Source organism: Sceloporus occidentalis, unplaced genomic scaffold (genome assembly GCF_023333645.1).
Source record: "Sceloporus occidentalis isolate IW3139 unplaced genomic scaffold, rSceOcc1.0.p SCAF_25, whole genome shotgun sequence".
NCBI lineage: Eukaryota > Metazoa > Chordata > Lepidosauria > Squamata > Phrynosomatidae > Sceloporus > Sceloporus occidentalis.
Genome location: NW_028317005.1, coordinates 11,592,369 through 11,610,630, shown reverse-complemented (window position 1 = coordinate 11,610,630; position 18,262 = coordinate 11,592,369). Strand labels below are relative to the sequence as shown.

Here is an 18,262-nt window from a genome sequence, read left to right as displayed (position 1 = left end):
GTAAAGTTGTAAATATATTTGATATCTTGTACAGACCAGACAACGCATGCTGCCTCATTACATATTAATAACAATACATGCCATAATCCCGGACATTGCAAATCCCAATGACTAAAATAAACGGCCAGATGATGATACCAAAATACCAGCCATTACGTCATTTTAGTTTAAGCGGAAATTTTCCAAGTCTCTGCTACAGACAGATAGATAGATAGATAGATAGATAGATAGATAGATAGATAGATAGATAGATATGGATGTATATTATTTTAATAATTATCTGACACTCAGCATTTTATACATGGTAAATATAAACAAAATTAATTGATACTTACACTTTACACACAACATTTTATACATTTTAAATATAAACATTCTAATCAGTATTTTTGGCTTATACTAAAAAAATATGATTTATTTTTTATTTCTGATAGGAAATTAGAATTTTGTCAAGCCTCAACAAATCATACTGCTTAATTTTTTATTTTTTTTAAATAATTCTTTATTGATAAAAAAGGAAAAGAAGGACATAAACCATGGCTCATTCAATATATCTAATATATATTGATATAGGAAATATGCCATATAGAATTAGAAAGTATTAAAATAGAACACGGTGTTACCCAGAATGGAGAGAGAGAGACATCTAGATCCTGTTATTGGAACTCCTGCATTCACCCTACGACCCAAATATCTATTAAAGCTTTCCTTAAAACCTTACCAGCTAGTGTTTGTAAACCATTCAATCCATTCCGTCTAGCCCTAGTACTCATCCATCCAAGACCTTTCTCCATTTGACATTGGAATAGAATTTGATCTTTTAATTGGTACCATTGGAAAGGGGAGTTGTTTTTCCAATTCCTTGGGATCAGGAGTTTAGCTGCAACTAAGAAGTGTGTCACTATAATGGATGTTTTATTATTAGGACATTTCAGATGTAGTAATGCTATCTGTGGAGTCTGGGTCAATATGAGCTTATTTAGCTGATTTAATTTAATTTAACAAATACCATATTCCAGAGGTTCTTGACTATATCACATTCCCACCAAATGTCTATATATATATAGTCTCCAGGCTTTGGCTGTTGCCGTGCCAACATAAGTTTGAATTGGTCTTGGAGAATTTACCAAGTTTCGAAGGGACTAGATAACGGAAATGAATCAATTTAAAATTATTAAACTGCTTTAATGTATTTTTTGTGGCATTTTTTTTAGTTAAGTGGCAAATGTCGCTATACGCTGGTCTCTAGGGGGGTGTTCACCGCAGAAGTTCTTCTGCCCAAGCTACTGCTGCTGAGAGAGGAGCTCCCGGCAACAGTAGTCCAGGACTTAGATGATCCCAACAGTGGAAAACCTCCCGCCAGCTGGAGATAGGCACAGCAGGAAAAACAGCAAGGCGCAGCACGCAACAGGAACACGATGCCGGTAGTCAGACGAGCCAGGGGTCCGATACACTAAGCGGGTAGTCAGACGAGCCAGGGGTCAGGTACACGATACAGGTAGTCAGACGAGCCAGGGGTCAGGTACACGATACAGGTAGTCAGACGAGCCAGGGGTCAGATTCACTAAGTGGGTAGTCAGACGAGCCGGGTCGGTAAACAGAAGTCACAGGCAACGGTACCAAATCGTGGAGCAAAGGAGTGTCAGGCAAGCAAGGGTCAAAACACAATAAGGGACAGCAAGAGCAGCAATACACAAACTGTAAAGACCACAACAAGGTGCCTGTGAGAAGCACAACTGGCTTTTTAAATCTGGCGCCACTTCACTAGCCCCTCCCCGACAATAACCAAAACCACGCCCCTCGGCCGTCCATCAATTCCCCAGCAGCACGCAGCGTGCCAGAGAGGCAGACCGACGACCGGAGGACAGGTAAGAACGTTAGCTCCGGGAACTGCTGTTCCCTGAACTGGTTCTCCCCTTCCTGGGACGACGACCCGCGGCCAACCCTCCTCCCGCTAATACCACATGTGCCACGGGCGGAGGACCGCCCGCCGTCCCGAACGGCCGGCATTCGTGAACCGCGGTCGGTCCCCCTCCCGGCCGCATCAGGAGCCGGAGGAGTGACATTAAGTAGACAATTTGAAGGATTATTTGGCTTACCTTGCTCTCCATATATTGTATGCGGAAGATGATGAGGGAAGAACTGGGGGTGGATTTCTCCTGGGCCAGTAACTGGCGGGTAGAACGGGGAATGCGAGTTATGAAGAAAATGTGGATGATGCGCAAGGTAAGGAGGTAAATGGTGAGTTGGAGAGATGGCTGAAGGATAACTGGGAGGGTAACAATCTGGAGATTGGGGTGTAACCACTACTCGCCGAACCCCTGTGCTATCCTCCATCACCTGCAACACAGAATTAAAGCAAAATTATTGTAATAAGTGAAAAACACTTAGAGTATCAGACACTATTACTTCTTGAGGACAAACAGCAGTCTTTTTGTTGTACATAGCTATAACCTTGTCATGCATATGTCTGGAATTAGCTTTACAAGATTCTTGGAGCTAAATCCAGAGTAGCCATTGACTGCTGATACTGAACTTGTACAGTTATATTGATATATACAGTACTATATTATATATATTGCTGTATAATATATATATATATATATATATATATATATATATTGTGGTAAAGTGTATGGGAGAGTGGTTGATGGGATATATGTCTCGCCTGGTTACCTCAGCCAGGCCTGGTAGCAAACCCAGGTGCTCTCAGGTGAGGCTTCCCAAGCTCGTTACTGGGGAGGAGGCCTTAAAAGAAAGGGCTGTTAGGTTTTCAGAGGGAGGGAGACACTGAATGAAGGAGCAGCTACAGCCAGCGCTGCAGCCCACCAGGTATGAAGCTTTACCCCATACAAAACTGGTTACTTTGCTTTGCGTCAGACCTTAGGCTGCTAGAGAGGTATCCTGCTGTTTAGTTAGAGCCGGACAGGCTTATAGTTTGTTTTGTTTACAAGGTGCTCTGTGCTTACAACATCTAAATAAACACGCTTTTACGTTGGAAACCTGTGTGAAACTGTCATTGCCGCCCCATGCGTGAGCTGTCCCCTACAATATATATATATATATATATATTAGATTTCTAAATCTCTATGAAGGAATCACGTCCAGGCTCCTAAAACCAAATGCAAATTGGCTCCTAAATTGTTGTTTCTGTCTCTTATCTTCAACAGGGATTTGTCCAACCCCACTGTGACAAATGAGAAAAGTAAATATTGCTTTGTTACTCCAGAAGAGTTCAGGATCTCGGTGGTTAATGAAAACTTTTAGAACGATAATTAACTGCTAAAGCTTTGAGGACCCTGGAAGTGCCTTCTTGAAATGCAACAGAGAAATAACCCCTTTTTAAAGTTTTTAACATATGATTGTGTTACGCAATCTGACTTTAAATAATTTGATCTACAATAACCTCTTTTTCTGAGATCAGTCATCAAACAAAGATGGTTGCTCTTTACACGTTAGAATTTTGTGAAATCATGTAAAACATTAAAACCCAAATCTTGTATATAATGTAAACATACTTTCTAAAACCTTTCTGTGTTCTTAATATGTAGTCAATGTATAGAGGCTTGCCATTTACTGGAGGCAATATCTGGGGCAAATGTATAGCTCCACCAAGTCATAAAAGCCAAAAACTCACTGGATCTTTCAAGGTTGTCCCAAAGCTTGGCCCTCCTGAGTACTGCATGCTGAGTACATGACCAATGTACCCTTTACATTAAATATATCTTCGTTGATATATTCTTAAAGCAAATGAAGGAAAGGTTTCTAAAAAGAAACCTTTTTCAAATAAACAATTTCTAAAATTAACTCCCGCTTTAATATCAGTCACAGCTATTTGACTATTATACACATGAGGCAAACTCCTCTTGAATGCCAAAGGTTTGTGCAGTTCTTCGCAACTGGGAAACAGTCCAATTTGCTGAATTTTACTATTCATCAGTGTAAGTATGATTTTTGCAAGTAACATGACACCTGGTTGACCACTGAATATATATGCATATACTTACTGTATTTTAAGGACACGTTGTGCTTTACATTAGATGACCTCATGTGCACTTAGCAAAATGTTAAATTTGTCAATTGACCAATAATATAGATTTTGTTACAGATGCTAAAAGCTCTGAAACGAACTAGCCAAAACACCCAAGTCGACATTATGAATGGCTAGTTAAGGGCTAGTTCATTTCTGTGTATTTTAAATTGCATTTAAAGGTTGCATCTAAACAGTTCAATAGAACAATTTTGTAACTAAATGTAATTTTAGAAACGTCATTCCTAGTACTGCTAAATGATCTAAGCGTTCCCAGAATGTTTCTTGAATCAAGTAAATGTTTGCCTTAATTCATAATTTTTGCTGGGGAGACTTAATTATCATGTGGTATAAAAGCATGCACCGATAGGCTGTTGTCATAGAAACTGGAAGAACCATCTTAAAACCTGCACAGGAAAACATTAAATGGCAGATCTGCTTCAATGTATTTGTAAAAGATATTAGCGAGTGAAAGTAGAGCAGCATGAGATATCAAAACAGATTTTTCTTACTTTACTTACATCGACAAATAATGCCATAAGTAAACCTATTTGTTAGCAAAAAATTTATCTTATGAATTAGTATTTTCTTGATTACCTGTTCAGTATTCTCAAAATTTCCTAATTTGCTTATGTTATTTCTGTCTGATTTGCAACAACAAAACGATTGTTCCTCCCTTTTCCTGTTCTACAGAAGCATATCACGCCAGCGATGGTTACTACGGAAACTTGCAATTACATGCGGATTTCCAGAAGTCTGCTGCTCTGTTTACGTGAACTTACCATTACGCCAGAAATGATTGCCTTACCCTAATTTCCATAACAGCAAAAGTGATTAAAGCTGGATCACGCAAGCCATGGACATTACTGGAGCATCCCAACATGCTAAACCTGACACCTGTTTGACGAATGGCGATAGATGCTATAACTCAGCTTTAGCTGGAGAGCAAAGATACCTGCTTAGTGATCTAGATACGCTAATGCTACACTTTAGTGTTGCAGGATCAAACTGATAATAATAAATTTAATCAGTACTGATATCAGAGTAAAGTGAGGTGTTAAGCTCCAGGCCTTTGAGCTACAACCATATTTTTTAGTTAGGTTGGAACTGATAAAATTACTTTTGTAAATGCAAGGATTTCCCCAAATCCTGGTTGCTTTGTGGCCCATGAGGCTTGGAGTCCAACATCCAAGAAGGAAAGACTCTTAAAATGTTAAATTGTTGGTATAGCTGGACATTACGTGTCAGCAAAACTCAGCTCATACCTGTGAGATATAACCAGGAGGAACATGTATTGGGGGGATGGATCCATTAGGAGACATCATAGGAACCTCTGCAGGACCTACAACAAAAACAAAGCTTATTAGATAAATCTATATATGAAAGTGATAAAAAGGAACACTATAACCACAAATTACAAATACACTATGATTATTGTCTTAATTAGCTACCTTTGAAACATTCATTCATTCCATAATAGGATCTGAGGACACTGCACCAACAATACTGCTACCCCTGATTGAAAACCTGGATTGATAGATAATGTGTATCCTCGTTCAGAGAAGAAGTAACAGTAGGCTTTTTAAGAGGACCAAGTAATTCTTCCTCCTCTAATTGTAGAAAAACAGTGTCACAAATATTTATACAACTTATAAATCAAGACCAATTGTTCAGACTAAATAGTGTTGGGTATCCTCTCTTTGTCTGGAAAATATTTGACTTGCAGTAAAGTAAATACATTGCACAGAAAATTAATAGAATCACATTTTCTGCTTTTATAATCATGTTTATAACTTAACATACAATTATCTTAAGTACTTTAAGATAAATATGAGCGTTATATGGGGTTTTAAACAGAGAAAGAAATATTTAACTGTTGAAATAAAGGGAAGAGAGAAAACGTTTTAGGCTTGCGAACAGAGCACTCTGTATGTTATGTGTTAATTTGTCTCCATCTTAACCCATACTAGGTACTAATACTAATTGACACATATTGTGAATTATTAGCTACATATTAGCACGTTACATAATAGCTTGTGGCTGTCAGTTGCTTATTTACCTGGGGTGCTGCCCATGGCCTGACAAAGAGCACAACCCCAGCCGTTGTCCTCACTATGCTGCTCCATGTCTTAATGGCATGCAGTGCCTTTTACTGCATCCTATGGAGGCTGTGCTGACTTTAAAATCAATCTGCCCCCTGATTTTGCTGCAGGGGCACTACCACCCTCCTGGAAATACCACCCGTGACCTAAGCCAGAATATGTTGCTGCTGCCTGTGTCAGGAAAGACAACCCATGTGAAAAAAGCCCTATTTACATTCTCCATTTCCTAAAGGGTTCCAGAAGAAGTTTCTAGGTGAAACACTGTTTACTTTGTTGCTTTACTGCTGCCTTCTGATCACACAAGTGCTTGCACCTAATGCATTTTCCAACCATGGCACATAATTCTCAACTATGGCTTTGTATTCAAAGTAGCATACAAAAGCTTCCGAAAAGGTTTTGTCTGAGTGGAACTTTTAAGGCATTTTCATGGACAGTATTGCAAACTGTTTTGCTCAAAGGTCTACAGGATATCAAATGAAAACCATGTTTCAGGTCCAAACTACCTAGTTACTTAGGTACTACCTAGTGTCCAAGTTTCCCTAAACATGTATCTTATGCCGATGATTCCACCATAACCAAAATATAGGATTTGGTCTGTGCTTGTAAGAGGGATGAGAACATTGTATTAAAAAGTGTTAGGCCCTGAGGTCAGCATGGCACAGGGGTAATTTACCCTGAGCTCCCCTTGCACTCCCGATATGGCCGCATAGTTGCGGAACAGGCCACATCCCTAGTCTCAAGCGGTGTGCACGTCGCATTCACAGTGCTGTCCCGGAAAAGGCCGCATCCCCGGCCTCCAGTTGTATGGAATAGACCACATCCCTGACCCAGAACTCTCCAAACTTTACATGTAGTGGAGTGATTAAACTGCAGCTGGCGGGGGGCATGGCATGTTATCCCAGACTTTCCTCATTGGTTAAAATTCAATACCTGGTCAATCCTCCTCTGAGGAAACCAGTTACCTTGAAGGTACTGGGAGGTGCCGATCACCTGTAGCCCTATATAAGTGCTGCTAGCCCTTGCCCCATCGAGTGTTCCCAAGCTGTGGTGTCTTTTTACACTCATCATTCCCCTTATGTCCTTGCTTTTGTTTATATTGTGTTTTAGGGATGCCTGCTTGTGGGTTTCTACTCCTCCTGCCTTAAAGCTCTCAACCCAGTCCTGACAAAAAGTTTAAAGCCAGTTCCGTTTATGGTCCTTCAGTTTTGGTTCAAGGCTTGCAGAGACGTCTGAGATTCCCAACTGGGAGTATTCAACAGTATTTTTTTTTTACCTTTACAGAGCAACATATAATATTTCATTACAATTTCCCTAAGTGTGATTTATATATTCTACACCAATTACATATTCCAGAAACGTTTTCCCTTCTTTTATGACCATTACATTCTTTTCATATGATTGCAAGAATTTTACTTATTGTCTAGAGGCACCTCTCATTTGTAAGTTCCATTTGCTCACCAGATTATATCGAGTAATGTCCACCAATGGTATGTATTATTCTTTAAGATAAAACTGCTTAATCTTCAGCAAACAGATCCTTTAATGTATTTACTTCGTTTGGCAAACGAAGAAAGAAAAGAAAAACTATCTTACAAATGCATACCAAGACATTTTTAATACCTTGATAACAAAAGACAAAATGGGATGGAAAATGCATCAGGATCACCGGACGTAGTTCAACAACAGCCAGAAAGGTAATTTTTCAGCTGTCTTGTCTACACCATCTATCTAGTGTAAATGTATAAAATTCTATGCGACTTAACAGAAGATAAATATACTGTAATAAAAAATGCATTTTACATATATTAAATCACATTCTCTGTGTTAATATAGAGATACCCTTGGGACTTTTCAAATGTCATTGAAGCAGAAAAACTAATATTTTCTATGTAGGGTCTAGTGACACCAGGCACAGCAGTGTTTATACTGCCCCAATTCGGCCGCTCTGAAGTTTGAATTAATATTACTTCAGGGGATTGTTGCTCAATCAAGCCTTGCCTGCTTTGGCATGAATTGTGCAACAGGTAATAAATGCAATGTTGTCAAAAATTCCAAATCCATATATACTTTATAAAAATAACGGTAGAATAATAAAGACATCACACAAAAATTGAATGGAAAATTAGTTCCCTGACACTTATGGCAGCACATATGACCAGCTTGTGAACTAATATAAGAAAATCCCTGGGTAAATAGTGTCAATAGCATAAACCTACTGTTAAAATATACCTTTGAATTTCTTTATATTTCTACCTGATCAATAACTAATTCTGTTTTCAAAGCTCAAGTTGTTCTTACAATCTATATAATCTTTACAACGTAATACGTGATTATAAAAATACTTTTCTGACACAAAACAATTATACTAACATAAGAATTACATTACTGTGCCTTTAACAGACTCATGAGATTCTCATACCAATGATCTTTCCTTATGAGCTATAAATAGTGATAGCCATTTACCTTTCTTGTGGTTGCCTGCTTTTATGAAGAGCCAATAAACAGGGCCAGACTGTAGATGAAAATTGGCTCTGGCATGTACGTGAGGCCGTACGTGAGGCCGACTGCTGGATACACTTGGCCACAGTCTACGTTCTTATATATCTGCATGTGTATCTTTGTGTATCAAGAATAGGACCTGCCACCAGCCACCAATCTTACATTGGCGACCAGACTACAAGGCATTTCAATGGCCAATTAAGGCCAGGCAATCAGAGCATGAAAGACGTTATAGATGCTTAAGATGCACAAAGCCTTGACCGGTCTGGCAGAAGAACAAGAAGATAAGAAGTAGAGCTGTGGGAAAGTAGAGAGTAACATTGAAACGTTCAGTGGAGAAGGTATTGAGACACTGAGAGGGAATTTTTTGGCAGACTTGGGGCCTGTGTGTGTCAGTGTGGCACCCACCTGATCAGTGTCACATGGGGTGGACCCCCCCAAGTACACCACTGGTCACTAATAATAAGTATAAGCAGGAGTGATACGGTAACATGTATGCATACTGGTAGAAAGGTGCAACCCTGTGGTGCCCAGGGGGTTAATTATGGAAGCCTTCCGATGGCTATGTCCTGCAATGCTTTTCACAGGTCTCCACTCTCAAATTCTCAGACAAGCAACAGTGAAGGTTTCAAGCAGAAAAAAAAAGTTATTTCCTTTTGACAGTCAACCCGTTGAGCACAACAGAACCTATTCAATCTATGATAGGGAGCCTCACAGAGATTGCAATATGTTCTCAGTTGGCAAACATAGCTCTGTTTGGACAGTATGTCCAGCCATCCACTCAGCAAACATCAGGATTCCCGTTAGCCCACAGAAAGAAGAAGCAGACTGCGTTCCCACATCAGGACAGAATTCAGACAAGCAAGCTCTTTGTCTTTAATTTACCATTCTTATCCGTTCTCGTGCATGTCTAAGTAATTTATATAGCTGTATTTTAAATAAAAAGCATCAATAATAATATATTTGTAGAATGTAGTTTATCCATCTGTAAAGCACTGCTCTGATTTAGCGGCTAGATGGCAACTATCTAAAAACTCAACTGTAGAAGTATTATACTCAGGTACGCCACCATTGCTTTGTATGTTATAAATATCGATCAGAATATCAGAAGATGTAAAGCAAAAACACCTGACATCACTGAGCTCACCTGGAATAACAATATCGTAAAGGTCCATGGGTAGAAATACTAGCAGAATAGCCAGGGAAGGGACCTGCAGACATAAGGGACTACAGGAACCCAAAGGGCTCAATCAGATCCATTCTCTATCCTACTGCGCATCTATGGATAGCCTAATGTATTGATGTTTAATTTGCTCATAAAGAACAATTTAGAAAATCATGGGAGGCTTTTGAGTGCAGTTTGATGGCAATTCAAAGAAAATAGCAATCTCGTAACATGGAATTACCACATCCCAGATATTGCTAATAAATACAAAAATTTAATCATATTCTTATTACATAGATCATATGACCATATCACTGATTATTGTTCATAGATTTAATATAATTGCCTTCATTACATACATTCTATTAGGTTCTTTCTTGTGCTAGACTTACATAGAGAGGTTTTATAGCAAATATAAATGTCAGCATTATACTTTCATATATGCATAATTACCTAAAACTCCTGATCGTGGGGATGTTTTCTCATTTCTTTGAGTTTCAGAAAAGGCATACAGGTGCTACTGTATAAGCCATTCACATAAACAAGTCTGTGTGTCTATTCATAGTTCACAGAGACTCTTGGTGTGTAACTGGCACTGGAGAAAATTGAGAAACGCTTACTTGAAAATCCCCACCAGCTTGTGAGCAAAGATTGTGGTTTTAACCATTTTGACTTGTTTGGTATGCTGCATCAGCTTGGACAATAGTCCATTTGTGCCATTAAGTTAATGTAGAGAAAATCAATTCCAAATAAAACACATCTTGAAACCATAGAAGACGAAATCTCTTATATTGTAATTGTTCCAGCAGTGCTGTTCCCAGGTTGAATACCACAAGGTGCCTTCAGGCGCTGGCATCAATATTTGTGCCCAAGGGTGGGTCTTAGGGATAGGTTATAAGGATAAAAGATGATGATCAATAATGAATTGGCTCTTAGGTCCACATGATATTTAAGTTCAGATCAAGATTGACCAAGAAAATGCAGAAGATTTTCTGGAGGAATTCCAGGAGTTCCCTGTTCCACAAAAAGGAGTTCCAAAAAAGTAGATTACGACTGGAGCACGGTACTCTTTGGACATTTTCGCAAGCATTGTAAACAAGCAGCACAGAATATATTAATGTCCTTGGTAAAGAACAAGGAAAGTATGAGATTTTTATTGCGGCCCAAGAAGACCCCCAAGTCAGGATATGGACAAATGCTGCAGAATGACTTAAATATATATCCAACAATTAGTGTCAGTAGGGTACCTAGCAATGTGTGCTAGGTAAGTTTTGGTTATTTTAAGCAGAAGAGCAGGAAAACTTACATCCAGTTTTGCATGATGTGATTTACAGGACATCCTTCAAGTGTTCACTAACAGATGTGCGTCTATTTTAATTTATTTTTAATTCATTTATTTGATAGAAAAATGATGGTAAATACTGGAAGGGTTACATTCAAGACTATATATGCGAACTAAAAGACATGCATTTTAAGTTTAATTTTCTAGTTTTCAATTAACTGTTTAAATATGCTCATCTATTTTACATTTAATCTGTATTCTACTGGTTGCTACATAAAATTCAAGCAATTTGGCAAAGAGAAGATTAACATTAAAAAAAGAGGATTAGCATGGAAATAAAATGTCTGCTGAATAGGAGCCCAGAGGGTTTCTAATAAGCTTTTGTTTAGTGTCATTTGTGCCTTTCAAAACCGATGTTCCCTTGTTCAATCTAAAATTTGGTAATCTTTGTGCATTGTATACTTGAAATTCAGAGTTCTTGATTAACATCTGGTAATTTATAGATATTTCGATCGAGACCTCATACCGGTTGGATTTATTCTAGTTTAAACAATTTTCAGGGTGGATGTATAGTCCAATATAATTTTTCCCTTGTATATACCATTTTTTCATCTCTGATGACATCATGCGCATATGGATTAGTTTAAAGGAAGTCTTCCATTGAGCTCTTGACAAAGGGACAAGATATATCTGCAAGTCAAATGAAGTACAGTGCTTGATGATTTCACTGACAATATAACAATTATGAAGCCAAATTCTCTGTCCTATACTAATATCTGGAGTTAGAGAGCAAAACAAGGTTTACCAATTTAGCGCTAGACTATAAAAATACATTTAAAGATATCCATTTGTTACCATTTGTTATTAACTATGATATTAATAATGATTGAACATGAGATGGTTGGCTATTGTGGTTCTATGTAATGTAAAATATGTCATTAAAAGAAGCTATCTAACCATATAAGAACAGTTCCTAGTATAAATGGGATGTTATACGGCATATCCAGCTACAGCCCAAAGACAAACAATTTGTGCGGCGCAGACAGACATGCATCCTGGTGTTGCAACATCAGCAAATCTGTTTTTTGGTACATAACAGTTACTTATACAAGAAAGAAATATATACATTTCTCATGTACGATTCCCTTCTAAGTCTGAGGATTGTCATAGAACATTTCATGGGCTGTTAGATCCAATTAAAATAATTTGTAGCAAGGTGATAATTTCCCTCTAAGTATTTCCATCTGTGTGAAAGAAAAAACAACATTTACATATTTTCGTAATCAGGAACTCCCTGGTTGTATGGTGTGTCCAAAAAACTCAAGTATTATCAAACAACCCGTAGGCTAAAATCAAAACTTGACTAACAAATGCAGTACATATCACAGCTCTGTAAACACAAGTGTACATCATAGGGTTTAAAACATTTTCTTTATTTCTATATTTTTCAATTAATGATCTACAACAGCTCTGCAGCCAAACACTGCCCATGTAAGCCCTTTCTCAGTTTCAGTAGGACTCCCTACAAGTTTTGAAACGACACCTCTAAAGATTCTTATTCGACATTATACATCAAGCGGACAGTGTCAATGTCTGAGCAAAGCATCATGGGGCATGAAGTTCCTATGCACTTAACCTCTAACACTGAGAATTGTTTAGGCAACCCAACTAAAATGACCTACCAATGGAGACCTGGTTTTTGGCTTAAGGATCCATTGATCATATTTTTTAATTTACCTTTGGTCAAGATGTTGCTAAGAAACCTATATTGCATATCCTATATTATATTTTCTCAAGGAGTGTCATTATTAATTTCTTGATAGCATATCAGGCACCATCGAGTAACGTGAACTAGTTATTCCCTCTACTTATATCAATTAAATATGCCATCTCTTCCAAGCAAATTAGCTTAGGGTTCTAGATTAGTCAACTACATTGTGCGTATCAATGTAGTGCATATTTAGGGCTCATTATTTGGGACATTTTCCATTTCTGAAAAAAAAGAAGACAAACCACTGACATAAAAACGAAGCTACGCAATGGGAAACTTGAGGACAGACAGGGTATTAACATGCCAATCTTTCAAGGTCAAAGAGTAGCAAAGACGACACAATCTCAGGAATTCAAGGTTACTGGCCAAACCGCAGACAGACATTGTGTCTGAACCTTGGCATTTACCTGCATGTCTTGCCAGCATTTTAACAACATCTCCAAAAAGAAGAAAATTCCAAGAAAGAATACAACAGGGGAGACACTGTATGAAGCACATATAAGTATTTGTTACCATTCGGTAAAGATCACAATAGCAACAAAGCCATTAACCCATGATTCTGCAAAGTCAGCTAAAAGGTGTTCTTTTATTTAGAACAAAATAAAAAGTAAGAACATTAAGATGTTGTGTGAGCTATATGTGGTACTTTCAGAGAATAACAGTTTTCTGTTAATTCTTGCAAAATCAATTGTTCTTTCAGAAGCTCACAGTGTGAAAGACTTTGCATCTCTGTATTTCCTCTCTTTTGTAAGGATTTGGAAGAGTTGGTTCCGATATTTATACTTTATGAACATTAGAAAAACTAAGCAGGATAAGTAGTTTCAGGATTCATAGAATTCACAAAATTGAAAGCAATACTTACTTCTATTGTGACATAAAAACATTGTCTCTATTGTGATACCCTCGGCACCAGGCAGTTGTACTGCAGAAAAGGTCTGTTTGAGTAACACAAAATGCTTTTTTTGAGACTGCAGCTTCCCCGTGGTTACCTCACGTTGAGGATTTAAAGAGTCTTGTAGAAAGTCAACGTGTGAGCATGCATTTGGAACTGGTGTGTGTAGATTTCCACAAAGCTCTAAATAAAAAATAATACATTGATATGAAGCCATCAAAACACCTACAAACAATAATCAACTAAATCTTTAGCAGGAGTTCCAATATCATATGGCACATAGCCCTTAGGCCCCCTGCAATGCGGAGGACGCAAGGGGCCTATGAAAAAAACAAAGGAACAAGCAAATCACCCCTGGCACTCTAAGGGTTACACCTATTGGGAAAGAGGCATTCCACATTACTAGAAACCATATGTGATTTCAAGGTATCCGAAACATTATCCTTACAAGAAAAGGATAGATTACAAAGTTTGTGAAGCATTAGTTGAGTGATCAAGACTATATTTATATAAGGAGGTACAACATGCATTATTCTTTACAGAAAACTTCAAAATACAAGCCTCAGTTTATATGTGTCACCCAGCTGCACCACCTTTAACAAAACCTACGCAATTAATAGATTTTCAAAAAAAGACATAAAAAGTGCATAAATATTCTTTCTAGTTGCACTCAATCAATTTACCAAAAACGAATCCTCGCTCCTCTTATGTGGGGGGTCTTATGCACTGTATACAATAGCATTCATAGTGGAGGAACTAAGTTCTGGGAATGAATGGGTTAAACACAACTTAGCTGTGGTTTATTTACAGAGTACACTGGCTATGTGGCCATATGGCCTGCATCATGTTTGCCATTGACCCTTTAACTAACAAGGGGGCCCGATTGCAGGGTAAAGTCAACCTCTACATGGAAATGACTCTCAGATTGGCATGTTATTGAGAGCTGTGAGCGGAAAGCACCGGATCAGTACTCAAATATTACTATATTTTCAATTTTAACCAAACAGGTATTTCCCGTTATTTGCTTGACAACCCTATTCACATTATTATTTAAGTTACAGTGCTTACTGGCAGGCAGCTATTAAATCATCCTTTGCCTACTGGTATAAAAGAATAATCAAATCCTATGTTTTTCTATATTATTATTCCATACCTCCATGTGTCTCTCTCTATGAAGGACACACTATTTATTTGGGAATTAAACGTCTTTCTTTCCTAGGATCGCAGAATGTTTGGTGGGCATGAGTGTATCACAGTGTTCTACATCCCTAAAAGTCACAATGTGTACTAAAAAAAGAAGGAATCACGGGCTGTAAGTAAAATACATTATTCTTCCTCCACTACATAAATTGCTACTAACAGGTCACTTAACTGCACACCCCTAAAATGTGTCCCTTTGGTCAATTGAAATGTTAAAGACCTCCACATCAGTTATTTCATCATGTCTAATTTTAATTACCATAGATGCAAGTTAGTAATAAATGAGAGCTAATGCCTTAACTTTAATGGCCGATAAGCATTGTTGAGACAGATATATATATATATATATATTTATAAATATATATATATATATATATATATTGTGAATATTACAGGACATTTTCAAAATTGCTGCTGTATTCTGATGAATTATCTTATGGGATTCTGTTTCATCAAAATGAACACAATGAAAGATCTTTAGGATATAAAAGAACTAAAGAAGCTTCTTACATCCTACAGTCAGAACTGTCATGAAGACATTTGGGTTCCATCACTGCAATTGGAGTAGCTGGTCTGGACCTCCAATAATGAACATTTATGTGCGTTTACCGTTCAAGTGCCAGAAGGATGTACAATGGCGCACAATCCATTAAACTTAAAGTACATTCTTCTGATGCTTTTAATGAAGATGCTACACAAAACAAAAATTAGTTTAGCTCTTAAAACTAAAACTGCATGTCTGCCTGTTACTTAATGGGACAAGGAGAAAAAAATTGACATATAGATGGATAGATAGATAGATAGATAAGATAGATAGATAGATAGATACATTCATAGACCTGATTTTGGTATATCAAAAGGTTTACTATTCACTACAATCTCCAGAAAATACTAGAAAAAATACATATGTTCAGTTCCTATTATTTTTTAAATATGATGTCAATCACACAAAATAATGCTAATAATACAAACTCGATGCACAAAAGTTAGAGATTTAATAACGTAAACACATGGGAAATTGTAAATATTTTTTATAGTATGTAAACTCCACAGGGAGCTTGGCTGACAGCCTTTGTCAAGCTACGGAAGACATACACAGAAGCTCTTTGTGCACTCAGTCTACAGAGATTAATCCTTGCTGTTATTCAAAAACCCCTCTGTCCCTCAATGAGACCTCCTTTCATACAGTCTGCAATCTCTGTATGTGTTTTTCAGCTTTCAGCAGGTATCGGAAACTACCGCGTTTTACTTGCTATACCGTTTAGACCTTTCCAGGGTGGAGGGGTGACTGACACTGCGATGTGTTATACAGCCTTCTGGCAATGGCAAGGTTAAAGAGAGGTTCCTTTTCAGAACTTTGTATTCATTCATGTCAAATCTAATGGGATTTATAACCTTGCTGACATCAGCTCTATAGCTGTGGCAAGTTAGAACTAGATGCCTGTTTTTGGAGAGGTATCTAAGTAAGAATGACCATATTTTTTTTTTTACTGTGGATGCCAGCAGGAAATATATATACTATAGAGCTACATTAGAATCTTTTCAATCATGCATGGGTATAGTAGATAAGCATGTATAATGTGACCAAAAGATTGAGTTTTGCGCACAACAAATTAATACGTGAAAAAAAAAAATGTAGCTATTAATGGGGGTACTTCCCCTTTAAGTGTGGGATCCTTGCGTCTTCAGTATGGAAAGTACCCCCATTAATATTCACCATTTTTTCCATATTAATTTGTTGTACGCAGCACTCGATCTTTTAGTCACGTTGCACATTATTCTTTCTACCCAAGTGAGTGTTCACTTTAATGACATCTGTACTATGAGAGGCTACACTTGATCATTACCAAACTGGATATGTGATCATGTCTTGTTTGGCCGGACAATTGCACACCCTATGTACGGGACTTCAGCTAGTATTCAGGGATAAGTAAAATGTCTGTACAATGCACCAATGTCCGTGGCAAGGTTTGTAAAGGTCCATAGAACATCATTAAATTGTCCCCCATACCCTGTAAAGGCCCACCATGAACAATGTTGGTGCCTACCCATACTAATATAACAGGGCCCAAACATCTAGCCATAGGGCCATTCAATAATACAATTTCTGTAGAACTATATCCCCTATATATGTGGGCTCAACCCCCCAACAAGTAAAGCTTAGAATGAATATTATTATTTTTGACCCATTCTATTTTGCTGTAAGCAAAGGTCTACTGCTGTTATGAGGCTGCACTGCCTCTCCTTTTTGCTTTACTACCCTCACTTCAAAAGCTTTCCCCAATATGATCCAAGAACATTCTGTATCTGGCCCCTAAAGTAATATCAACACTGCTACTGGATAATGAATTTAGCAGATAATCACCGTGCATTTCTAAAAGTGCTTTGAGTGATCATGGACGATGAACACAAGTAGCGATACCCTGTGTCTTAATCAAGTTTGTTGTTTGCCCATTGTTTGGGTAAGCACTTTTTGGATTGTCATGTGTAATTTTCTGTTCAGAATTCTGAATGTCACCAAATACTCTTTCCGACTGGTATAGCTTTTGAGTTGTATAAATTGTACAGCAATCATATGAAAGGGACATGCAACAACTAATATGTTGATGGGGAAACGGAGTGAAATTTTCAGTCGAGATGGCACTAGTTCCGCGCATTATAAAATCCCATGATCCTCCTGCAGACGCATTACAGAGGCCAAGTTTAATAATTCATGTGCTCCCCAAATAGAACAAATAATGATAATGGCTGCACTTGTGGCAAAGACGACACAGGCAGTCATAGACTCTTTGGAAGGAAAAATGTAAACAGGACATTCCATTCCAATATAAAACATCCTCATTTTAGTATAAAAGCTGGAATATATATATTCGCTTTCAGTGTGGTTTTCAGTAGCTCCTGTCTGTAACTATAACAGTCAGACTCTCTGGCCACCTGGGTCACTCTTGAGTAAATTAGAAAGTCTTATTTGAGCTTTGTTTAAAGACATCTTTTAAAAAAATATATCCTAATTGCTGTTTATGCTGGTTTTCATGAAATATTTTTATTTTATTACTTTCCAAAACTGTCCCAAGGTTTCACAATCCAGTGAGCAGCTTCATAGCCAAACATCACAATTATTTTCAGGCCAAGTGAAAAAAGAGAAACATATGTAATTTTAAGTAAAGCTAGGAATATCATTAATTACATGGCTTAAAAGGTGGTGGACATCTTAAAGATTCTACTAGCTCACTATTGGAAGTGGTAGAGGATAAAATAGCAAGGTTAAAATGCAAGAAATAGGCAGATCCCAATTTTAAGACAAGACCAGGGACTGATTAA

At 37.7% G+C, this 18,262-nt stretch overlaps 1 protein-coding gene across 1 annotated transcript in view; it reads right to left on the bottom strand.

Annotated features, from left to right (window-relative positions):
- Positions 1 to 18,262, bottom strand: part of LOC149300407 (fibronectin type III domain-containing protein 3B-like) — a 112,181-nt gene that overhangs the window by 79,537 nt on the left and 14,382 nt on the right. Inside the window, exons 3-4 of the mRNA XM_089485356.1 lie at positions 5,296 to 5,372; positions 2,100 to 2,340 (exon numbers count right to left, since the gene is read on the bottom strand). Of these exons, the coding sequence (XP_089341482.1) occupies positions 2,100 to 2,340; positions 5,296 to 5,372 (318 nt within the window). The remainder of the gene's footprint in view (positions 1 to 2,099; positions 2,341 to 5,295; positions 5,373 to 18,262) is intronic.